General features: G+C 41.1%; 1 protein-coding gene across 1 annotated transcript; it reads left to right on the top strand.

Moving 5' to 3' along the window:
* The first annotated feature begins 4,840 nt into the window (after positions 1–4,840).
* On the top strand, positions 4,841–8,996 carry LOC141595200 (uncharacterized). The gene is made up of 5 exons (XM_074415170.1): positions 4,841–5,440; positions 5,492–5,654; positions 7,655–7,995; positions 8,141–8,273; positions 8,614–8,996. The coding sequence occupies exons 1-5, from the start codon at positions 4,841–4,843 to the stop codon at positions 8,994–8,996; spliced, it is 1,620 nt and encodes a 539-aa protein (XP_074271271.1).
* The last annotated feature ends 17,430 nt before the right edge of the window (positions 8,997–26,426 follow it).

Raw genomic sequence — 26,426 nt, 5'->3', positions numbered from 1 at the left:
CGTTCCTATGAAGGATACCTGGACTAAGATGCAGCTAGCCTTGAGTTACAGAAAACATGTGGTCCGGTTACATGGTATACCTAAGGATATAGTGTCAGATCGAGATGCGAGGTTTATATTAAAGTTTTGGCAAGAACTACAGGATTTGATGGGTACAACCTTGAAGATGAGTACACCTTTTCATCCTGCAACAGATGGCCAGACTGAGAGGACTATCAAGACCTTGGAGGACAAGTTGAGAGCTTGTGCCATGGAGTTCGGGGGAAGTTGGGAGGACAGACTGGATTTGATCGAGTTTTCATACAACAAGAGCTACCATACTAGCACCGGGATGGCACCTTTCGAGGGTTTGTATGGCAGGAAGTGCCGAAGTCCAGTTTTTTGGGATGACAGTTCAGAGGCAGTGGTTTTAGGACCACGGATGGTGCAGGATATGGTTGAACAAGTTCGACTAATTTGCCAAAAGATGGAAGCAGCTTAGGATCGTCAGAAGAGTTATGCCGACTTGCACCGCAGGGACATCGAGTTCGCAGTGGGTGACAAAGTCCTTTTGAAAGTGTCACCAATGCGGGGAGTGATGAGGTTGAGGAAGAAGGGTAAGTTAAGCCAGAAGTTTATCGGTCCATATGAGGTTTTGGATCGTGTAGGTGAGGTAGCCTACAGGTTAGCTTTACCACCAGCTTTCGATCGAGTCCGCAACGTCTTTCATGTTTCGCAGCTCCGGAAGTATGTGAGTGACCCGTCACATGTGCTTGAGGTTGATAACATCGAACTTGATGAGTCCTTATCTTATGCCGAGGTTCCTAAAGAGATAGTAGACCGCAAAGTACGCAAGACAAGGAATGGTGAGACCGTCTTACTCAAGGTGCTTTGGTCTAATCATAATGTGGAAGAGGCCACATGGGAATCCGAGGAGGCTATGCGAGAACGTTTTCCTAACCTTTTTGATCAGGTATGATTGGTTACGGGGACGTAACCGTTGTCTTTTTAGGGGGGTAGGAGATGGTCGCATGTCTGTTTTCTAGTCAGTATCAGTCGGCCTAGTAAAGTTTTCTGATGTTTTGTGTTATTTTATCTATGCGTAGGTTGTTTGGTGTGTTGTGTTGGGAGTCGTTGGTCTTGTTTATTTGTAGAGTGTGTATGTAGAGTGTGAACTTCGGGGACAAAGTTCATTTTAAAGGGGGGGGGGGGGGAGATTGTAATACTACGGTTTTTCTAAGCTGGTACTCGGCCAAGTATGGCCTACTCGGTCGAGTAAGGGGTTGCGTGTATTCTGGTTTGGCTACTGCCGAGGAACACTCGACCGAGTATGTGAAATACTCGATCGAGTAGAGGGTACTCGGCCGAGTATACTCTATACTCGACCGAGTATCCGGTCTGACGGGTGTTATTTCCACGGTTTGATTTGGAAACGATTAGTTATATAAACACGGTTATCAGTTTCTAATTACACTTTTACAAAACCTAATCACTCAACGACGCTCTAATCCTCTCCAAATCTCTCCCTAGTGTGTGTGTGTGTGTGATCGTTAGCAAGTGCATTCATCCTTTGTTCTATCGTCGGTAAGTTCTTGTTTTCTATAATGCGTTGATTAATCTTTAGGGTTTGGCTTTAATTGTGGTTTAGGGAAATTGGGGTTTCTGCATATGGTGATTGTTGTTAGGCGAGGATTTCGTAGAGGAGCCGTTCTAGATCGCTTGCGTGTGTCTCTTGCAGTTGTGCTAAGGTAGGGTTTCCCTACTCAGTTCCTGTTTAATTGATTTGAGATTGTATTGCGATTGTGGTAATTGTTATTGTGATTATATGTTGATCTTCGAGTTGGAGTTGGGTGTTAGAGTTATGATGGTTGTTGATGATGTTCGCGAGGTGCATCCTCGGCTGAGTAGAGTCACTTGCGAGAGTGGCTTCATGCCCTAATTTCGCCCTCTGTGGAACCCGCCACAGGAGGGGATTTGTACATTAATGGTCAGGGTTATCGCTCGTTGATGAGCGGGGCTTAAGTGGGGATTGGCTGCGGTCCCCCACTGGCGGCGAGGATTACCTATTGTGATGGGTAATCTGTCAGGGCTACACACTTCAGTGTGTAGTCAGTTATGGTGTGAGAACGGGAGATGGAGGTGGATGTTGATCAGCTGGTTACCTTTTTTTTGTACTTGTCTTACTTTGATTATTCAGTAACTGACCCCGTTATTGTTTTGTAAAACCTGTGGTGATCCATTCGGGGTTGGTGAGCAGATTGTGACACGTGATGTAGTTTTTTAGCTATGGGGCAGTCATGGGGAGTCATCACACGAGTTTAGCTTCCGCTGTCAGGAGATGTAGTTTTCATTTTTAGTTATTGGATTTTAATGACAGTACTTTGGTTTGGATTTGAGGATATGTAAACTTTAATCTTTCATACTTTAATAATTGTGATTGGATTGTTAACTTTGATATACTAACCTCGGGCAACCGAGATGGTAACAGCCTTTCATGCTAGGGTAGTCCTTGGTAAGGTACCTTGGTATGAGGGGGTGTTACACAAATAAATAGAATAATTGCATGAAATAGGCATGCATCAAACCTCCCCAAACCAGACTCTTGCTTGTCCCTAAGCAAGCAAAGACTAAAGATATAAACAACTAAGGGAACTGTAGACAAATTCAGAGCTAATTATGCTTCACATGCCCAAACCAATTTAATGCAAGCAGCCAAAACCAAAATACAAAATCAATTGCAAACAAGTTATAGTAAGGAAACAACTATTGAACCTTCGACCTTGCAAGACTTGTATATATCGGACTCTCACGGGTCGCTCATCACTCATTAAAGAACATGGTGAGATTATTCATTGTAAGACAAGAAGGAAATAAGACACTCACCTAACTGCAACCTATAAGAATATGCATGCAGTCAAACATGATAGTTATCTCTACCAACCGTACATATGCATTCCAACCAAACAAGACTATGTCACATGCCGAGGACTTACAAATATGGTGAAGTTGTAACACCCTCTTACTCCAAGTGCCTTACCAGGACCACTTAAAGTATGAGAATGCTACCATCCCGGTTATCCGAGGCAATGTATATCAAATAGAACATAAAAGAACGTACTTTAATAAATAAGTTTAAGTGATTATAATAGTTAATTATCTCTCTAAAAATTTTCTCTCTCTAAAAATTTTCTCTCTTTTTTCGCAACTTTTAACAAACTTTTTAACAAACTTTTTTTACAACTGTTTTCCGGATTTCATGGAAACTCTGTTTCTCGCCTGATTTCTTAAGCTCTAATGGTGCAAACTAGGGGACATCTCGCTAAAACTAGGGGAGCCTCTACTTCTACTGTGATTAAGGATTCTCAGGGTACAATTTTGGGGAAAAATGGAGCTCAAGCTATGGTGGAACCCTCGGTGTGGCACAATTTGGGGACTGTTAATGCGCGAATCGATTATGCCATGGCAGCGGCTGGTATAACTCCAATTTCTTCTCCTATTACTATTCTTCGTTCTCCTAGAATAATTCAATCGCCAATTGTTGATGTGTCAAACCCGAAAGTGGTTCAAACTTTAAGTTCCGTGAATCAAATTCCTTAGAATTTAGCAGTTCCTGTTGTGTCTGATCCCGTAGAGGTTAATTCTGGTGATCGGTCTAATCCCTCTAATGCTGCTAAATAAATTGAACAAAAAACTTATTCGAGTCCGAAAATGGCGAAATCTTAGTCTCATGTAGTCAAACCTCCTCAAAATGTTGGAATGAGTTTACATTGCTGTCAATCTAGTGTTGAAGCTCCTGAAGTTGTGATTGAACCTCAGGACTTTTAACATGAGCTGAAAACTGGGAATTTAATTTAATGGGGCATGTAATTGGGGCTAAGCCTAAACTCAAAGATGTTCAGGATTTTGTTGCTAAACATTGGATCAATATTGTTGTTCCAACTGTTCAATACTACAAAAAAGGGTGGTTTGCTTTTAGATTTTCATCTCAGGAAGCTATGTCAAATGTTCTAAGATTAGGGCCTTGGAAAATTGGTAACAACTCCCTTATCTTGAAACAATGGACTCTTAGTTTTTCTGGAGAAATGGAAAAGGTTGCCAAAGTACCTGTCTGGGTCCTCTTTCCTGGCTTAGACCCTTACTTATGGTCTGAAATAGTGCTAAGTAAAATTGCTAGTAAGGTGGGTTAACCCTTATTTGCAGATCCTGCCACAACCAATAAGGATAAGCTCTCTTTTGCTAGAGTTCTGGTGGAAATTGATCTATCTCAGGACTTTATGGATTCTGTTATCATTCATACTCCTTTCTTGGGTCAAATTACTCAGCAAGTTGTGTATGAGTGGGTACCCTTCTATTGCTCTGGATGTGGCAAAATGGAGCACAAAATTGGCACCTGTAAATGGCATAGCAAGTCTCAAAAGGAACCTGAGCCTGTTGTTCCCTCCACTGACTCTAAGGAAGACACTGTTGTTGCTCCATAACTTGTGGACTCTGATTCCTATGTTGCTGACCCTTTTCTGGATGGCACTTTTACTGAGTTCCCTGGTTCTTCTGAGGGGGCAGATATCTCCCCTCCTCCAGAGGATCCTCTACTTGAGAACGTGCCTTTGGTGAAACAATTTTAGCTTCTAGAACAAGATGAAGTTCAGCAGACTTCTCAGGAACTAGGTGATGGTTTGGGTGTGAATCAGGAAGTTGGAGATACTACTGTGGTGGACCTAAGCTCGGGATGCTCTAAGCTAGGCAGTGTTTCCCCCTTTGTAGTTGGTTCTCCCACTGTTTCTACACCTGAGCAACACTCAAAATGTTTCTCTGAAACAATAGTGGCTCCTATAGTGACTGTGGTTCCTCCTAATAAGTTAACATGAAGATAGTTTCTTGGAATATTCGTGGTTTTAATTGTCCCATAAAGCATAGTGAGGTTCGTGATTATCTCAAAGATAATAATATTGACATCTTGGCTCTTTTGGAAACTAGAGTAAAAGTAAATAAGGCTTTCAAAATCCGAACAAAGTTTCAGAATTGGAGTATAATGAGTAACTACAATAAACATTACAATGGTAGGATTTGGGTCTTCTCCAACCATAGCACTGTTGCCATAGTTAATAGTAGGATTGAGGATCAATTTATTGATCTCAATGTTCATCATCATGGGTCTAATATGGATCTCCATATAAGCATGGTGTATGGAAGTAATGATGCTCATGAAAGGCAAAGGTTATGGAGTGGGTTAGCAGATGTTTCTTTTGCTGAACCTTGGTTAGTCCTTGGGGATTTTAATGTGGTCATACAGCCTTTTGAAAAACTCAGCAATAACCCTCCAGCTTTGCAGGACATGATTGAGTTCAATAATTGTCTTGATGCATGTAGTTTGGATGATCTAACTAGTTCTGGTTGTGAAATGACCTGGAATAATAAGCAAGACCCCCATTCTAGGGTCTGGTCCAAGCTGGATAGGGTCCTGGTTAATCATGGTTGACTTGCTTCCCTGCTTGATTCTTTTGCCTTATTTCAGGAAGCTGGATTATCTGATCATTCTCTTGTCCTGGTTCATGTTTCTCATGACAGTAAGAAGGTGAAGAGGTGTAGTTTCTTGAACAGTTGGATTGATCATCCAGCTTATCTTGCTCATCATTCTTCTTTGCTTGGCATCTGCTTGAGAAAATCTGTAGCCCCATGTTCAATTTATTTGAGAAATTGAAAAGTGTTAGGACTGCCCTTACTAAGTTTCACAAAGAGAACATTAGCAATATTTCTCTTAGAGTGAAGACTGTTTACACTACTACAAATCCAGGCAACTACAACGCCCCTTTAACAACGCTTATCCACGAAAATCACCATAAGACGTTGTAGAACGGATGGCGCAAATTTTACTAAAATTAATTACAACGGTTATGGTTTCATAACCGATGTTATAGGTTTTAACAACGGGTCAAACATGCACAACCGTTGTTAATAATTTGGCGCAAAATTGGCGCAAAGTTAGTGAAAAGTAATTACAACGGTTATATATAAACCCGTTGTTAATACTTTTTAACAACGGTTTACTATGGACCCGTTGTTAATATATTCTGTAATGACAACGGGTTTTTGTTTAACAACCGTTGTCAATACTTTCCATACTATAAACCACACAAACACAGATCAGCTACAACCACAAAACACAAACCTAACACAAACACAAACATACACAAACAAAAACACAAACACAAACACAAACACAAACACAAACACAAACACAAACACAAACACAAACACAAACACAAACACAAACACAAACACAAACACAAACACAAACACAAACACAAACACAAACACAAACACACTTTCTCATCGTATCTTTCTCTCTTCCTCATCGTCGCTTTATCATCTCGCCGTCACTGTTGGTTTCATCGTCTCTTACTTTCTCTAATTATCAGGTAAATATGCATGATTTAATTTAGGTTTTGTCATCTCAGTCATTATTTTATTTCTCTAATTATTTCATTTACATGTGTTTTTATCGATCATTATGTTCTTTCTCTAAGTATTATTCGCTTAATTAGTTTTGTCACTGTTGTTTTTCTGCGTTTATTAGCTTGTAAAACAAATTAAATAAAACAAAACAAAGAAGAAGCAAGATGATAGAGAGGAATGCATGATAAACTTAATTAATTAATATATATATATATATATATATATATATATATATATATATATATATATATATATATATATATATATATATATATATATAAATACATAAATACATAAATTAAAAAATGAATTACATTGATAAAAATGCAATTCTTAGATATGCATAGAGAGTCTCATTCTCTTCTATGATATCCATCCTCTTCTCCTTAGCTATTTGGAGGTTTCGTTCAGCAGTTGCTATATCGTCATATAGCTGCAACAACTGCTGCTCTGTCAAGCCTTTTTTTTTGGCATCCTTGAGTGCGGTCCGAGCGTCCTCAAGGTAGCTCCTGTACCTGTCCTCGATGTCCAGCAATCGGCGGATGAAACTCCTGTTGTGCTCGGTCATAGTAACAGTCTTACGGATGGTATCATTCATTGTTGATGAAGTTTGAAGTTTGTTTGAAAGATTTAGGGTTTGGAGTTTGTTTTAGCAGTTAGGGTTTGGAGATATATAGTGAGATAATGGAATGGTGGTTGAGATAATGCATGTATTTATACCAAGTAATGTGTCTTTTGAGTTGTTTTTTAATTAATATATGTTTAGGAAGTTGTGCCATCATATCTTTGCTTCAAATCTTATAACCCTTCTCATTCCATATATTGTCCATTCATATGCAGGGATTGGCAGTAATAATGCATGCATCGGAATTATAACGGGCCGCCGGAATAATGCATGCATCTAGTAATATTTAATTTTTTTTTTTAAAATAAACAATAACGGTTATTTAAAAAAAAACCGTTGTCTTTAGTTATAACAACGGTTTTTAATACTATAACCGTTGTTATAACTTTCCCACCAAAATTGAGTCACCCTTTCCAAAACGGTTTTTTCTACTTTAAACCGTTGTTAATAGTTTTCACAACCGGTTTCTTAGAAAAACCAACCGTTGTTAAAACCTACTACAAAGGACGCTTTAACAACGTTCGTTTTTTTATATAACAACGGTTTTTAACCATTGTTATAGCCTGTATCTGTAGTAGTGTAAGGATTCCCTTGTAGACTGTCAAAGGAAGCTTATTTCTGATCCTTTCTCTGCTGCCCTTATCCATCAAGAGAGAGTACTTGTGGCCTCCTACAGTCATCTTATGGAAACTGAGCGGAGCATTTTATATCAACGAGCTAAGGTTAAGAACATGCAACACTCTGACTGTAGCTCTAAATACTTCTTTGCTATGGTTTTTGAGAGACATAATCAACAAGTTATTGGTGCCATCAAGGATCAGCATGGACAGCTTCATACTGACCCTCCCTCTATCAATCAGGCATTTCAGGATTATTACCAACACTTATTAGGCACTAGTTCTGATGTTGCTGATTTGGATTGGGACTTTGTTTTTCTGGTTCAACTGTGGTAATGATTTGATCAAGGACATTCCTACTAAAGAAATTCGTGATGCTGTGTTTGGAATGGACTCCAACAGTAGCCCTGGCTCGGATGGTTTTTCAGCTGGCTTCTTTAAATAAGCTTGGCCAATCATTGCTCAGGATTTCTGTAAGGCTGTGGCTCATTTCTTTCATTGTAATCACATGTCCAAGCAGGCTACTTCCACCCTTATTTCTCTGATTCCTAAGAAAACTAACCATGCTGCTATTACTGATTACAAACCTATCTCCTGCTGTACTTTCTTCTACAAGACAGTAAGTAAAATCCTGGCTAATAGGATTCAAAGTGTCCTTCCTTCCCTTGTAGGACCTGAGCAGGCTGCTTTTGTCAAACATAGAAATATTTTTTGAAAACATTATGCTTTCCCAGACTTTAGTTTAAGGGTATAATAGGAGTAATATCTCTCCTAGGTGTTTGATTAAAGTTGACATTAGGAAAGCATTTGATTCCCTTCAATGGAATTTTATTGCTAATACGCTCAAAGGCTATGGTTTCCCTCAAAAATTTGCAGACTGGGTCCTGCGATGTATTTCTAGTCCTTGGTATTCTTTGAAATTGAATGGACAAATCTCAGGTTTCTTCCCTGGTAAGAGTGGGGTTAGACAGGGTCACCCCCTTTCCCCATATCTGTTTGTTTTGGGGATGAAAATTCTTTCCAGATACCTTAGAACTCTTTGCACTCTCCCTAATGTCTCTCGTCATCCTAAGTGTAGTAGAATCAACTTGACTTATCTCATCTTTGCTGATGATCTTATGGTATTCACTAGAGGGGGCGTCCCTTCTGTTCAAGCTGTCCAACAAATGCTTCATCACTTTGCAGCTTTCTCTGGTCTTTCTGCTAATGTTGAAAAGACTAACATCTATTTTGGAGGAGTTCATCCTGACATCAAAACTGCCATCCTTGCCGTCACTAGCTTCTCTGAAGGCCAGTTCCCCTTTAGGTATCTTGGCATGTAGGGTAATATCCGTATAAGACCCTCTAAATATAGGACTATAACGTAAATTTAACATGTGAAAAATGGTCATAAACGAAACACAACAATAAAACGATAAAGATAAAGAATCAACCTCGGGTCCTTTGATGCACGGCGTAAAGAACAGAAATCAAACGAGATTCCCTCCTAATTGTTGCACCCAAGATTTGTCCGAGAAATGCCCTTGTGCTAGAACGTGTTCTCCGATTGCCTTGCAATATTGGGAGAACTTGATGTGAGCTTTTCTCGAGATGTGAGATCTCAGTTTTAGAGAGAAAATAATCTCCAAAACCCTAGTTTTCTGTCAAATGAAATTGTCTAGGTCAAAAGGAGAGGGAGTCTCTCCTTTTGTTTGGTTCTGGCCGGACCGAGGTATGCATGGGGAAGTGGGCTTCCACTTCCTCTTAATTTTTACCTCGTGGACTGGCTCGAAATTGCTAAATGTATATGACGCTGTTTATTATAAATCGTCATCGGTTATCGGCTATTAAAACATCAACTAATAACACGGGTTAGTTGAAGTATTAATACATGTCCGACGAAGACGATATTGTATAATTAAATTCAATATACATTAATCAAATATAAAACGCTTATATTTAATTTTACGAATTAACTGGTTAATTCGCCTTAGCCCATAATATTTAATCCGTATTAAATATAATATCTCAACATCACATTTTGACTAATTACTAGTCAAATAACTCGGACTAACTGGTTAGTCAAATTTGGCATCTACATGATTGTATTTTCATACCGTCACATCTCTCGAACGTATCCTATAGGTGTGACTTTTAGGGATCGGTTGATCACCATCATCTGTATGACAATAACGTCAAACTTATCTAGCAAGCCAACCGTTATTGATAAACGTGGATCAACTGATAATAATACCAAAAGTATGCCCTTTGATCCTTTTAGAGGTTTATAAGTCCTTGCACTAACTGTTAAGGACACCAACCCCAACAAGCTCCCACTTGTCCGTACAAGTGTATGTGCAATGACGTTATCCGCACTAATGGAGGACACAAACCCAACAAACTCCCACTTGTCCGTACAAGTGTATGTGCGATAACCGATTCTCATATTCATTTAAAATTTCTCCCACACAATGTAAAACAATTTGCTGATCCGGATCCACAAAGGTCGTATTTTACAATCGATCTGTATCTAGAGTGGTTTCCCGACTAGAGAGTAACTTAACTGATAAAACGAATCCGTATTCGAGCATGGCCATGCATTTCGATTCTGACTCCTCGAGTGGCCCTGAGAAATATCGAGTACCCGATAAAGGCTGAATATTTCCTTCAACTCGAACTCCTTCCGATCTAAGCACGATGAAATGACCTTAAAAAAATCTACTTGGCCCTCTGTTACGGATGACCGTGAGAAAGAAACCAAAGTCACCCAAAATCCGCCTTAGTCTCAAGAGACAATCGATAGTCAAAAGAATCGACTCTTAGGATCACCATGGAGGTCCTATCCACGACCGGGCACCGAATGTTATAAAACATTTAGGACTCCACGTCGATGTCACAATTGTGTCCTACGAAATATCCGTATAAATCGCCTCGTGATTGGTCGTCAACCGGTTGACTTATGGCTCGTTGAACCCACCATCAACCAACATCACAAAATAATTGCCGAGTTATCACTCATGTGGGCAATTAAGGACTGAAAAATATAATGTTCGTTCAGTTCACTTTGTGGTGTTCAAAATTTGTCGTACAAATCCACATGAAAAACAAAATATATATATAAAATATCAAAACGATGATGTCGTATAGAGTACAAGAGAGAATGAATCTGATCCATAAAAGAGTACTACAACTTAGGAGCACGTTTAATTCCCATGGAATTAACATGCCCTTCATACTTATCTTGTCGTAATGCTTTAGTGAGAGGATCTCGCTATGTTATCATCTCGTAGCAATCTTTTCTATCACTACTTCCTTTTGCTCCACGTAATCTCGGATTAGATGAGCTTTCCGTTGTACATGTCTAGATTTGTTGCTAGACTTTGGCTCCTTAGCTTGGAAGATGGCACCACTATTGTCGCAATAGATGGTGATCGGGTCATTCGAACTAGGCACTACAGAGAGCCCATGTAAGAATTGACGCATCCATATCGCTTCCTTTGTAGCTTCAGACGCGGCATAGTACTCGGACTCAGTCATAGAATCTGTCATGTGATTTGTTTGGAACTCTTCCACTGATGCAGCCGCGCCATTAAGAGTAAAAACGAATCCAGACTGAGATTTCGTGTCATCTCGATCCGTTTGGAAGCTAGCATCTGCGTAACCGGTTGCGCATAGCTTTTGTTCGCCTCCATAAGTCAATGCCCAATCTTTAGTCCTCCGTAGGTACTTAAGAATGTTCTTGACAGCCAGCCAATGTGGTTCACCTGGATGCTGTTGGAATCGACTTGTCATACTCAATGCATATGCCACGTCCGGACGTGTGCATATCATGGCATACATGATTGATCCTATAGCCGAAGCATAAGGAATCCGTGTCATGCGCTCTTTCTCTTCCGGTGTCTCTGGTGCCCGAGACTTGCTCAAATGCACCCCTGGAGCCATAGGAAGGAACCCCTTCTTGGAGTTAGTCATGCTGAATCTCTCTAGGACTTTGTCTATGTAAGACTCTGATCGAGAGATAGCATCCGTCGTGATCTATCTCGATAGATACGGATGCCTAGAATTCTTTGTGCCTCTCCCAGATCTTTCATCCGGAAATGGTTTTTCAACCATACTTTCACCGAAGTTAAGAGAGGTATGTCATTCCCAATCAGGAGTATGTCATCGACATACAATATTAGGAAGACAATCTTGCTCCCACTCGACTTGATATAAAGACATGGTTCCTCGACCGATCGAGTAAATCCATTTTCTTTAATCACTTGGTCGAAGCGATGATTCCAACTCCGAGATGCTTGCTTAAGTCCATAAATGGAACGCTTAAGTTTGCACACTTTCTTAGGATGTAAAGGATCGATGAAACCTTTGGGTTGTACCATGTACAACTCTTCCTCCAAAAATCCGTTTAAGAAGGCGGTTTTCACATCCATTTGCCAAATTTCATAGTCATGAAAAGCGGCAATCGCTAAGATAATCCGAATGGAACGCAAAGATGACTACGGGTGCGAAAATTTCATCGTAGTGCAAGCCTGGCACTTGGGTGAAACCTTTAGCAACTAGTCGTGCTTTATAGATATCTTGTTGACCTTCCACATAATGCTTTATCTTGTAAAGCCATTTGCATTGAAGGGGACGAACCTTAGCAGGTAAGTCAACAAGATCCCATACGTTGTTCTCATACATAGAGTCCATCTCGGATTGCATGGCCTCAAGCCATAGCTTTGAGTCAGAACTAGTCATGGCACCTTTATAGGTTGCGGGTTCACTACTCGTTAAGAGTAGAACGTCATCTATGTCATGTTCCTCGACCATACCAATGTATCCATGCGGAGGAATAGAGACTCTTCCCGACCTCCTAGGTTCCTCAGGAATATTCACCGCAGCCGGGATTGAAGGAACAGGTTCCTCCAATGGTTGCTCGGTGTTTGGTTCTGGAATCTCCGACAGGTCGAAGGTTCTATCACTCTTTGCATTCTCGAGAAATTCCTTCTCTAAGAATGTCGACCGGCCGCAACAAATACACGTTGTTCGGTTGGCGAATAGAAGTAATGACCAAGTGTTCCTTTAGGATAACCTATAAAGTATGTCTTGACCGATCGCGGGCCGAGCTTATCTTCAGGTCTCCACTTGACATAAGCCTCGCAGCCCCAAACCCGTATAAAGGACAAGTTAGGGACCGTTCCCTTCCATAGTTCATATGGAGTCTTGTCAACAGCTTTAGACGGACTTCGGTTAAGTATTAGAGCAGCTGACATAAGAGCATAACCCCATAACGAGTCAGGCAACACGGTGTGACTCATCATGGATCGAACCATATCAAGTAGTGTTCGATTTCTCCGTTCGGACACACCATTCAACTGAGGTGTTCCAGGTGGAGTTAACTGTAGGGCAATCCCACAGTCCTTTAGGTGTTGATCAAACTCGTGAGAAAGATACTCGCCACCACGATCCGAACGCAGTGTTTTAATCTTCCTACCTAATAGGTTCTGCCCTATTCTCGGTATTCCTTGAATTTCTCAAAGGATTCACTTTTGTGCTTCATTAAGTAGACATAGCCATATCTACTTAAATCGTCCGTGAAAGTGATGAAATACCTATAGCCTTCTCGTGCGGTGATTGACATAGGACCACATACATCCATGTGTATGAGTCCTAATAGGTCAGCAGCGCGCATTCCAACACCTTTGAAGGAAATCCGAGTCATCTTACCGATGAGACATGATTCACACGTGCCAAATGATTGAAAATCAAAGGCCGAGATAGCTCCATTTTTGATGAGCTGTTTTTCGCGTTCTCATTAATGTGTCCCATACTACAGCGATTACCATAGATACGTTTGATCTTTGTCACCAACCTTTACCTTTTTATTCATTACGTGTAATATTTCTATGGTCGATCTAAAACATAAATTCCGTTCATGGAGACTGCCTTGCCATAAATCATATCGTGTAATGAGAAAATGCAAGTATTATTCTCTATTACAAATGAAAAACCAAGTTTGTCAAGTGCAGAAACTGAAATAATGTTTTTCGAAAGACTGGGTACATAATAGCAATCATATAATGATAACTCAAATCCGCTAGGAAGCTGGATCCCATATGTTCCCCTCGAGACGGCAGCCACTCTTGCTCCATTCCCGACACGCAGGTCAACCTCACCCTTTACGAGAGGCTCGAGATTTCGGAGGCCCTGCACATGATTACACAGATGAGAACCACAACCAGTATCAAGTACCCAAGTTCCGTAACTTGCGTGGTTAATCTCAATCATATGAATAAAAGTAGAAGAAGAAGACATACCAACAGGTTTAACGCGACCCGCTTTTATGTCCTCATGATAAACAGGACATGTGCGTCTCCAATGCCCAGTCTTGTGGCAGTGATGGCATTCCATGTTTTCATTCTTGCTCTTTGTCGTGCCTGATGAGGTGCTCGACTCACCAAGCCCACTCTTACCTGAACCCGACTTCTTGAACTTCGCCTTACCTCGCTAGGTTTGCCTCGAGCTTTGCCCTTACCCTTTCCCTTGTTTGTCACAACGAGAACATCCTGTTTCATGCTCCCACTGAACTTCATGTCCTTCTCGGTCTGTACGAGGAGGGAGTGCAGTTCATGGGGAGTTTTCTTCAAATCATTCATATAGTAATTCGCTCTAAATTGCGAATGACCATCGTGGAGTGAGTGAAGTATGCGGTCGATCACAATGTTCTCGCTGATCTTACAATCAAAGGTCTCCAGCTTCTCGACATTCTCAATCATGCTGAGAATGTGTGGGCTAACAGGTTGGCCCTTCTGGAGTCTCGCATCAAAGAAGCGAGTGGTATGCTCATAGGTCACGATTCTCGGTGCTTTCGAGAATTCCTTGGTGAGCGTGGTGAAAATCTTGTTTGCACCATGGGCTATGAAGCGTTTCTGCAAATTGGGTTCCATTGCAAAAATGAGTACGTTTTTAATCGCACCCGCTTCCATACAGAAATCATTAAACTTGGTGATTTCAAAGCTCTAGCCGTGGGACCTGGGTTTTGCGGGGATGGGCTCCAAGAGATATTTGAGCTTCCCGTCGGCGGCCAGCGGCATTCCGTAATGCCGCCTCCCAATCCGCGAAGTTTGATCCATCATTCTTCAGTCGAGTAGACTGATTCATCTGATTCATGAAGATCCGAAGCCAGGACTCACGGTCCAATGTGGCACTTGGCATTGGGTTATCAGTAGAACCAGCCATTTGATATTAGCAGTTTAAAAGTTCGTGATCTACACTGAAAAGAAAGAAAAACAAAACGAAATAAGAAACTCATCGAGGTGATTTAAGTCTATTTTAAAATTCATTTTAAACATGTAGACTCTCGCACTTGCATAATTGATCTCCCTCAAGAATGATACAAGTGATCCCAAGATTCAATTTCAGTAAATTGATAAGCCAACTGTTTAGCTAATTCTTCCGTAAGAACTCTTGGTCGATAGATTTCCGTAAATCCTATCTATAGTCCACCATAATCACAGGATCGTACGAGTGACCATAGTGTTGAGATAAAATAGGTCAATCGGTTCCAACTTACCCGACGTAGAAGGGGTCATATTATGCCTACCGACGAAGAAGGGACTCATTGGAGTTTGACCTATAAAGACCGTTCTCAATTTTTGTTTATACGAGGAAGATCCCATCAACTAAATTATAATTCATATTAAGTGAACGAATAACTAGCGTCTGCGTGAATGAATTAATTTGGGTGATGGCTTATAATGAATCGTGTGACATACGAATGTCAAAGAAAACTAACTCGTGACCTCTATATGTGTCAGTTTTCATGCAATTATTAGGTGGTTTGGTTTTTAGGCGGAATATGATGCATACTATCGTTACGGAAAAATAAATAAAAGAATGCAATACGTAAATAAAAATTCCTAGTGTGGCCTATCCTAGTAAAATAAAACATAAAACAACTTTGGAATCCACCGTTGGACTCGAGAAGCTTGTCTTGATGTTCCATCTTGATCCAAGTAGCGGGAGTGAGCATCCGGTCTCCATCCTTGGTCTTCTCAAAAATTACAATTTAAAATTACAAATATAAACCTATTTACATTCTAATTAAAAACTGTAATTAAAAGAAATAAAATGGAGATACGAGATCTCAAAATACAACCAAGACCGTGTTCCATCATTACGGTAACACGTTCTACTAAGGCCACACTAAGTTACAACCGTTTGAAAAAATAAATAAATACGTAATAAAAGGCATTCAAGGCATTCAACAAAACGATAATTAAATGCATCAACTAAAAACAAATTCATTCGTGACATAATTCTGTAATTATGTTAAATTTATTGTAACTCCCCGCACTTTCCTTATATTTTCAAATAAACTTTTAAGCGATTTTTATTAAATAATTTTATTTAAAGCTTATTTTCATAAAATATAGCCGTAGCCATGTAACGGTAATAATAGTGTAGATTTTAATAATATTATTCTCCGACTCGAGTTATAGTAGACTTGGGACGAAAATTCTAGTGGATACCGACTCATTTTGAGTTATTGGGCTTAACTTGACTCATGGGCCTTTTTCCCCTCTTTTCTCTACACAAAACCTCAACTAAACCCTCACAACTTCATCTCCCTCACTTGTAATTTCTGAAATTTCCCAACAACCACCCCACCATTGTTGAACCTTCCCTTACTAACCCTAAAAACCACCATATCTCACTCAATTCTTCACCAATCTCGTTCCTTTTCGCGCCATTCTCTTCCTTTTCTCATTTCCTTTCTTTCTAAGTAAGAAAGTTGTCATCTTTCTCTCTATTTCGAAATTATCATCTTTCAAGGATGTGAATTCTTGACTTAATATCTCTATTTTTGTGTTAGGGGAGAACTTGGACAACCCGGAGGAGGATAGCTACATCATTGACGAGTCTTTATAAGATTGAAGTGCAAAAAGGTAACGGTGATGGGTTACTCGACTTTTATGTTAGAATTGTGTGGTTTTATGTAGTTATAATCTCATATGAATGTTAAAAGTTGTATCTTTCATGATTGGTGCTAATTTGGATGTTGAATATCATGCTTGTTTGCAATTCTCACATGTTTGGATGAAAATCTCATGCTACATCTCTTGAATCCGAAATTACCCATTCACATGCTCAAATATGTTGTTTTTCCGAGTTAGAATCATGCTAGGATACGTAAACAATTGATGGGAAACGATTTTTGTTGGTTTCAAATGGTTTGGAAGTGTTTTGCATTGAAACCGTGTGTTTTGTAGTCCCAGTAGGGTGATGACGCGGCGGCTCTTGACCGGTGGGAGTTTCTGTAAGTTTTGAGCATATTTTAGAAAGGTCAGTAGTCCCAGTAGGTGATCAATGACGGTCTCTTGACCGGCTGGGAGTACACCGAGTATTTTAGGTGATTTTGAGTTTTGTCGTATTCCCAGTAGGGTGACCGGCGGCCGGGTGACCGGCCGGGAGTACATCAAGGTTTTTTTGTATTTTTGGAAATTTGGTCAGTATTCCCAGTAGGGTGACCACTGCAATGGGTGACCAGTGGGAGTGCACTAAAGGTTTTTATGAGTTTTGAAATTTGGTGTAGTCCTGTAGGGTGACGGCGGCCGGTCTTGACCGGGTGGGAGTGCACTGTAAGTTTTATGGAATTTCTGATTTTGACATGTTTTCCCAGCCGGTGGCCCGGCGGCCGGTACACCACCCGGCTGGGAGTCCCATGTTTGTTCTATTTCACTTGCGACTTCTAATAATGATTGAGCTATGCATGCATCTTCTTTCCTATCGATAATTGGTTACTTTAAGACTCATTAATGTTATGATCATGCATAATGGTTATGGTTCTTGTTCGGACCCGAGTGTGACGTTTTACATTGTGAGACTACTCGACATTCCCTATTTATTTGCCCTCGGACATTGGGTCACGGTTAGGTGCCATTGTTTCCGAGTTGGGCTATTTTTCCTTCCGCCTTTTCGGACCGGGGGTCACGGTTAGGTGACAAGGTTCCGCTTGAGGTTACTCGAGTTCGGGCACGGTTAGGTGTACCATATTTCGAGTCTTGGATACGATTTGGTATCGTTTGTCGAATCGGGTGTCGTCCATCCCGAGAGTCTGGCCAGGTTTAGACTAGGACCGTATTATGATCGTCGTCCTACCAAGAGGTTGGAGTCTAGAGGGTTGTCTTGTTTGAGTCTATACTTTGTAATTGTCTTACATTCGAGTCGGGTTGATGTGTGACAGTTTGATCTAATAATTCTTCTCTCATTTATGCGTAACTACTCTTATTGCATTTGGTATACTAATCATGATCCTCTCGTCACCGTAAGTATGTTACTCTCATGCTTGTTTATTTAATTAAATTCTTAATTACTTGTATTTTGACATATTGTGGCTGGGAGAACCCTGAGTTACTCCCCACTGACTGTGGCTTTTATATTTATTATGAATGACAGGTTGGTGATGAAGCTTAAGTGGGCAAGACCGTGTGAGCTAGCGAGTTCTTACCTCGGACCTTATTAGTTATTACATAATAGACTCACCTACTCTTGAACTTATGTTAATTCGTGGGATATCTTTTCCCCAATAAATAGACTTGTGTTGTAAACTTAAACTTAACTAACTAAACTTATTTATCGTGTTGGTGATGCCCCGCGTTGGACTTCGTTAGAAGTCTTAAAAGTTTTAAAAATCTCGTGTTTCCGCCACGATTTACTAGTTACTTTTAGTTACCTCATCGAGGGTGTCACAGATTGGTATCGAGCATATATTGCTCCCGACGCACACACGTGTACCCCAACTTAAAATTCTCACTTGACCTTGAATAATGAATGAGAGATGGGTAGAATTAAGGACCTAAGTTGGTAGCCTTCTTGTGTATGTTTTGTGTTAGGTTCTAACTTGTTTGCTCTTGTGCAAGATGGCACGACCAACCCAAGTGGAAAATGCTATCATGCAAGCCCTCACTCAAGTACTTGCTAATCAACAAAATGCTCAACCCGCTCCCCTTGCACCCGAAGCTAACCGTCAAGGAAGTTATGCTTGGATTGCAAGTCAACTAGCAAGGAACAAGGCTAAGACCTATGGTGGTGAAGTGGATCCCGTTGCTCTCTCGGAGTCGTTTCGTGATATGGAGAAGAACTTCTCTCTCTTTGATGCCCGAGAGGAGGACAAGGTGAGGTTAGCCTCCCACTTTCTTGTGAAGGAAGCCGATAGGTGGTGGACTTTGACCGGTCCTACCGCTACTCAAGACCCCAACTTTGATTGGAACCGCTTCAAGTCACTTGTGGAGACCCGCTTCTACCCTAAGGAGCTCAAGCAACAAAGATTGAAGGAATTCATGGACTTCAAACAAGGGAAGCTATCAATTCAAGCCTACACCGACAAGTTTAATGAACTTGCTCATTATGCCTCCAAGTTCGTGAAAGATGAAGAGGATCGTGTCTACTTCTACAAGAACAAGTTGAATCCTAAGGTGGAAAGCATGGTGAGAAGAAGCTCAACTACCTTTGTGGAAGTTTATGATGATGCCATTTGGGCCGAAAGCTCTTTGAAGGCCATTGAAGAAGATTCCAAAATCCACTCCTCTTCTCACTCTTACCGTTCTAACTTTCATGGCAAGAGACCATTTGTGCCTTCTACTCCAAACTATGCCAACAAGAGAAGGTTTGTGCCAAGGATGCAAGACCATGGAGGACAAGGACCCAGAGTCCAAGAACCTAGAGGACAAGTTCCATCACCAACTAATGAACTTGAGAAGGACCGTAAGTGCTACCATTGTAGACAAGCTCTACACCCCGGAGTTGGATGCTATGGCAAGCCCTTGACTTGCTTTCATTGTAAGAAGCCCGGACATCGTGTTGCCGATTGCCCCGAGAAGAAGAATGCCCCTACTCCAAATGCTAGGCCAAGAGGAACTATCTTTGTCATGAGTCGAGCCGAAGCCGCCGCTCATCCCGATATCATTACGGGTATGTTCTCAATTTTTGATCAACCTTGCCTCATTTTATTTGATACCGGCGCATCTTTATCTTTTATATCTTCCAAGTTCTCGGAAAAGCTAGCCATTGAACCAATTCCTAGTGAGGAAACTTCTATATCCTTACCTTCCGGAGAAATGTTCTCTTGTTCCCTCACTTTCTCCGATATTCCTATCTCTATTTCCGGAACCTTGTTCCCCGCTAACCTACTTCGTTTTCCCCTTGAGGAATTCGATGTAATTTTGGGTATGGATTGGTTGTCAAAGTATGATGCAAGATTCGAGTGTAGAGACCAAAAGATTCGCCTCAAGAGTCCGTTAGGCACTCGTGTGTCCTATAGAGGAGTCCGTTCCCAAGAAGGTGTGAAGTTGATTTCCGCTTTGAAGTTGATGAGTATGAGGAGGAAAGGTTACCAAATATTTCTTTGTGTGGTGACTTCTACCTCCCCTTCCTTACCAAAGATCGAAGAAGTGCCCGTGGTTTGTGAGTTCGCCGATGTCTTTCCCAAAGAATTGCCCGGAATTCCTCCCGAGCGTGATGTTGAGTTTTCTATCGACCTTGTACCCGGAACCGGACCGATTGCTAAAGCCCCGGACCGTATGGCGCCAACCGAGTTGAAGGAGTTGAGAAAGCAACTTGATGAGATGATTGAGAAAGGATTCATTAGACCTAGTGCCTCGCCTTGGGGTGCTCCCGTTCTCTTTGTGAAGAAGAAAGATGGATCCATGAGACTTTGCATTGACTACCGTGAGCTTAACCGTGTTACCATCAAGAACAAGTATCCTCTACCAAGAATTGAAGATTTGTTTGATCAACTCAAAGGTGCTTCTACTTTCTCCAAAATTGATTTGAGATCCGGTTATCACCAAATCCCCGTTCGTGAGTCCGATATCCCTAAGACCGCCTTTAGCACGAGATATGGACATTTCGAGTTTAAGGTGATGCCCTTTGGTTTAACCAATGCCCCTTCTATCTTCATGGACCAAATGAACCGGACATTCTGTGAGTTCTTAGACAAGTGTGTTGTGGTCTTCATTGACGATATCCTCATCTATTCCAAGTCCGAAGAAGAGCATGCCGATCACCTCCGTATCATTTTGGGAATCCTCCGTCGTCAAAAGTGGTTTGCCAAATTCTCCAAGTGTGAATTTTGGTTGTCTAAGGTGTCTTTTCTAGGCCATGTGATATCTAAGGATGGTGTCATGGTGGATCCTTCGAAGATTGAAGCCGTGATTGAGTGGAAGAGTCCAACCGATGTTGGTGAGATCCGTAGTTTCTTGGGTTTGGCGGGTTACTACCGTCGCTTTGTGAAAGATTTTTCCAAGCTTGCTAGACCGATGACTCAACTTTTGAAGAAGGAGACCAAGTTTGTGTGGACCGAAGCTTGTGAAAGTGCATTCCAAGAGTTGAAGAAGAGGTTGACTACCGCCCCCGTGTTGACCTTGCCCGAGGATGGAGTTGACTTTGATGTGTTTTGTGATGCTTCTAAGATGGGTTTGGGTTGTGTTCTCATGCAAAATAGAAGAGTTGTTGCCTATGCTTCGCGACAATTGAGAGTTCATGAGGTGAACTATCCCACTCATGATTTGGAGTTAGCCGCCATTGTTCATGCTTTGAAGATGTGGAGACACTACCTCATTGGAGTCCATTGCCGTATCTACTCCGACCATAAGAGTTTGAGGTACATCTTCACCCAAAAGGATTTGAATATGAGACAACGACGATGGTTGGAATTGGTGAATGATTACGACATGGAGTTGTTGTATCATGAAGGAAAGGCAAATGTGGTTGCCGATGCCCTTAGTAGGAAGTCTACTCATTCCTTGAGTGCTATTCGTGTGCTCCCCGATGACCTTTGTACCGAGTTTCGTAAGTTAGGTTTGCAACTTGTAGAGAGTGGTTTTGATTATCTTGGTGCTATGGTTGCCGAGCCCATTCTTCACCGTGAGATTCTAGATAGCCTTGTGGACGACGCTACATTTAAAAGTTTTCAAGCCAAGCTTCTTGAAGGGAAAGCAAAAGATTGTGAGATTGATGCTAGAGGTTACCTCCGTTACCGAGGACGCATGTATGTGCCCGATGCCGTTGACTTGAGGAAGAGAGTTCTAGAAGAAGCTCATCTATCCCCTTATTCGATTCACCCCGGAGGAGACAAGATGTATAAAGATTTGAAGCTTCAGTTTTGGTGGCCTAACATGAAGGATGACATTGTGTCATATGTTGGAAGGTGTCTTACTTGTCAACAAGTGAAGATCGAGCATAAGAGACCCGGTGGTTTGCTACAACCATTGGAGGTTCCTTTATGGAAGTGGGAGTCCATTTCCATGGATTTTGTGATGGCTTTGCCTAAGACCGTTGGTGGAAAGGATGCCGTATGGGTTGTTGTGGATAGGTTGACCAAGTGTGCTAGGTTCATTCCTATCAAGGAAACTTGGAGTTTAGACCGTCTTGCTAGTGCTTATGTTGAAGAGATCGTTCGTTACCATGGTGTTCCTAAGGAGATCGTTTCGGATCGTGACCCAAGGTTTTGTTCAAGATTTTGGAAAGCTTTGCAAGATGCTATGGGTAGTAAGTTGTTGATGAGTACCGCTTTTCATGCCGCTACCGATGGACAATCCGAGAGGACAATTCAAACTCTAGAAGACTTGTTGCGTGCTTGTGCCCTTGATTTTCATTCTAGTTGGGAGAAGAGCTTACCTTTGGTGGAATTTTCTTACAACAATAGTTATCATGCTTCTATCAAGATGGCCCCTTATGAAGCCCTTTATGGAAGGAAATGCCGTAGTCCAATTTGTTGGGACCAAGCAAGTGATGTTCGTGATCTAGGACCCGACAAGTTAGCCGAGACGATTGATCAAGTGAAGCTCATCCGTGAAAGAATGAAAGCCGCCCAAGATCGCTGTAAATCCTATGCCGATGTTCGCCGTCGACCCTTGGTATTTGAAGTTGGAGATAAAGTGTTCTTGAAAGTGTCCCCGATGAAAGGAGTAAAGAGATTTGGAGTCAAAGGGAAGTTGAGTCCAAAGTACATTGGGCCTTATGAAGTGATCAAGAGGATTGGTGCCGTGGCTTATAAGTTGGATTTGCCCCCGAGTTTGGGTAAAGTTCATGATGTCTTTCATGTTTCCCAACTTAGGAAATACATTAGCGACCCTAGTCATGTGTTGCAAAATGAGATTCCCGAGCTTGAGCCTAGTCTTTCCTTCGAGGAGAGACCGATTAAGATTTTGGATAAGAAGGAGAAGAAGCTAAGGAGCAAAGTGGTGCCCTTGGTGAAGGTTTTGTGGAAGTGTGGTGATGTAGAAGAAGAGACTTGGGAGCCGGAGGCTTCCATGCGTGTCAAGTACCCTAGTTTGTTTTCTTAAGGTAATGCCTTTTCGTTTCAAGTTTCGAGGGCGAAACTTTTTAAAAGGTGGGATGATTGTAACACCCCGCACTTTCCTTATATTTTCAAATAAACTTTTAAGCGATTTTTATTAAATAATTTTATTTAAAGCTTATTTTCATAAAATATAGCCGTAGCCATGTAACGGTAATAATAGTGTAGATTTTAATAATATTATTCTCCGACTCGAGTTATAGTAGACTTGGGACGAAAATTCTAGTGGATACCGACTCATTTTGAGTTATTGGGCTTAACTTGACTCATGGGCCTTTTCCCCTCTTTTCTCTACACAAAACCTCAACTAAACCCTCACAACTTCATCTCCCTCACTTGTAATTTCTGAAATTTCCCAACAACCACCCCACCATTGTTGAACCTTCCCTTACTAACCCTAAAAACCACCATATCTCACTCAATTCTTCACCAATCTCGTTCCTTTTCGCGCCATTCTCTTCCTTTTCTCATTTCCTTTCTTTCTAAGTAAGAAAGTTGTCATCTTTCTCTCTATTTCGAAATTATCATCTTTCAAGGATGTGAATTCTTGACTTAATATCTCTATTTTTGTGTTAGGGGAGAACTTGGACAACCCGGAGGAGGATAGCTACATCATTGACGAGTCTTTATAAGATTGAAGTGCAAAAAGGTAACGGTGATGGGTTACTCGACTTTTATGTTAGAATTGTGTGGTTTTATGTAGTTATAATCTCATATGAATGTTAAAAGTTGTATCTTTCATGATTGGTGCTAATTTGGATGTTGAATATCATGCTTGTTTGCAATTCTCACATGTTTGGATGAAAATCTCATGCTACATCTCTTGAATCCGAAATTACCCATTCACATGCTCAAATATGTTGTTTTTCCGAGTTAGAATCATGCAAGGATACGTAAACAATTGATGGGAAACGATTTTTGTTGGTTTCAAATGGTTTGGAAGTGTTTTGCATTGAAACCGTGTGTTTGTAGTCCCAAACCGGGTGATCGGCGGCGGGCCTATCTTGACCACCGGCTGGGAGTTTCTGTAAGTTTTGAGCATATTTTAGAAAGGTCAGTAGTCCCAGTAGGGTGATCCGTGCGGCCTACCTGACCTACTGGGAGTACACCGAGTATTTTAGGTGATTTTGAGTTTTGTCAGTATTCAGTAGGACTGACCAGCACGGGTGACCGGCTGGGAGTACACTGAAGGTTTTTTTGTATTTTTGGAAATTTGGCTGTATTCCCAGCCGGGTGACCGGCAGCCGGGTGACCGGCTGGGAGTGCACTAAAGGTTTTTATGAGTTTTTGAAATTTGGCTGTAGTCCCAGCCGGGTGACCGGCGGCCGGTCTACTGACCGGCTGGGAGTGCACTGTAAGTTTTATGGAATTTCTGATTTTGACATGTTTTCCCACCGGTGGTGGCCGTGGCCGGTACACCACCCGGCTGGGAGTCCCATGTTTGTTCTATTTCACTTGCGACTTCTAATAATGATTGAGCTATGCATGCATCTTCTTTCCTATCGATAATTGGTTACTTTAAGACTCATTAATGTTATGATCATGCATAATGGTTATGGTTCTTGTTCGGACCCGAATGTGACGTTTTACATTGTGAGACTACTCGACATTCCCTATTTATTTGCCCTCGGACATTGGGTCACGGTTAGGTGCCATTGTTTCCGAGTTGGGCTATTTTTCCTTCCGCCTTTTCGGACCGGGGGTCACGGTTAGGTGACAAGGTTCCGCTTGAGGTTACTCGAGTTCGGGCACGGTTAGGTGTACCATAGTTCGAGTCTTGGATACGATTTGGTATCGTTTGTCGAATCGGGTGTCGTCCATCCCGAGAGTCTGGCCAGGTTTAGACTAGGACCGTATTATGATCGTCGTCCTACCAAGAGGTTGGAGTCTAGAGGGTTGTCTTGTTTGAGTCTATACTTTGTAATTGTCTTACATTCGAGTCGGGTTGATGTGTGACAGTTTGATCTAATAATTCTTCTCTCATTTATGCGTAACTACTCTTATTGCATTTGGTATACTAATCATGATCCTCTCGTCACCGTAAGTATGTTACTCTCATGCTTGTTTATTTAATTAAATTCTTAATTACTTGTATTTTGACATATTGTGGCTGGGAGAACCCTGAGTTACTCCCCACTGACTGTGGCTTTCATATTTATTATGAATGACAGGTTGGTGATGAAGCTTAAGTGGGCAAGACCGTGTGAGCTAGCGAGTTCTTACCTCGGACCTTATTAGTTATTACATAATAGACTCACCTACTCTTGAACTTATGTTAATTCGTGGGATATCTTTTCCCCAATAAATAGACTTGTGTTGTAAACTTAAACTTAACTAACTAAACTTATTTATCGTGTTGGTGATGCCCCGCGTTGGACTTCGTTAGAAGTCTTAAAAGTTTTAAAAATCTCGTGTTATCGCCACGATTTACTAGTTACTTTTAGTTACCTCATCGAGGGGTGTCACATTTATCCAAACCACCTTTTAATGATTAAAATTCATGTGATAAAACTGCTTCTATCAATTTAATTTTAATCTAATACAGTCCGTTACTTTAAATACGCTTTAAAATAACTTAATGGTACGTGTGTGAACCGTTTCACAATCATAGCGAGTGTACAATATCCGTATAAAGTACATAATAAGGCCAAAAGAAAATTTAAAGCAAAAAGAATAAATTTTCAAAGCTGCCAAAACAAAATCCCTCGATCCAGGGACATAAGTGCTCGATCGAGGAACAAAAGGGCTCGATCGACTGAACTGCAAGTCGATCGAGAGGATGGCCAATCAGAAAGTGCTCGATCGACTAAACTGGTGGTCGATCGAGTACTTTTATCAGCAAATCTGCTCGATCGAGTACGAGGACAACTCGATCGAGCAGAGGGGTTTAGAAGGGGGTCGATCGAGTACAGCAGGGACTCGATCGAACAAAACAAGACAGAAAAAGCTCTCGATCGAGTAAAAACATGCTCGATCGAGGACAAAAATTTCTGGAAAATACAAAACCCTCGTGAAAACAGTTTTGACGTAACAAAACAAACGCAATTTTGATCAAAACTGCATCAAAACAATTTTACAATTTGACAAAACTTGACATATTGTTATAATCTCCGTATAAAACAACAATATGCATAAAAAAAATTGAAAAACAAGATGAAATAACCGTGTAAAACATGTCACGGTTTCAAAAAAAAATTTCAGCCGTGTATACATGGCACGGTTTTCGAGACAAAACAATCGTTTCAAAATCGTTTTTTATGAAAAATCACAATGAAAATTTACGTGGCCTGGCTCTGATACCTCTTGTAGGGTAATATCCGTATAAGACCCTCTAAATATAGGACTATAACGTAAATTTAACATGTGAAAAATGGTCATAAACGAAACACAACAATAAAACGATAAAGATAAAGAATCAACCTCGGGTCCT

This window comes from Silene latifolia, chromosome 8, assembly GCF_048544455.1.
Source record: "Silene latifolia isolate original U9 population chromosome 8, ASM4854445v1, whole genome shotgun sequence".
In the NCBI taxonomy this organism is placed as follows: Eukaryota; Viridiplantae; Streptophyta; class Magnoliopsida; order Caryophyllales; family Caryophyllaceae; genus Silene; species Silene latifolia.
This window is presented reverse-complemented; position numbering and strand designations above follow the sequence as displayed.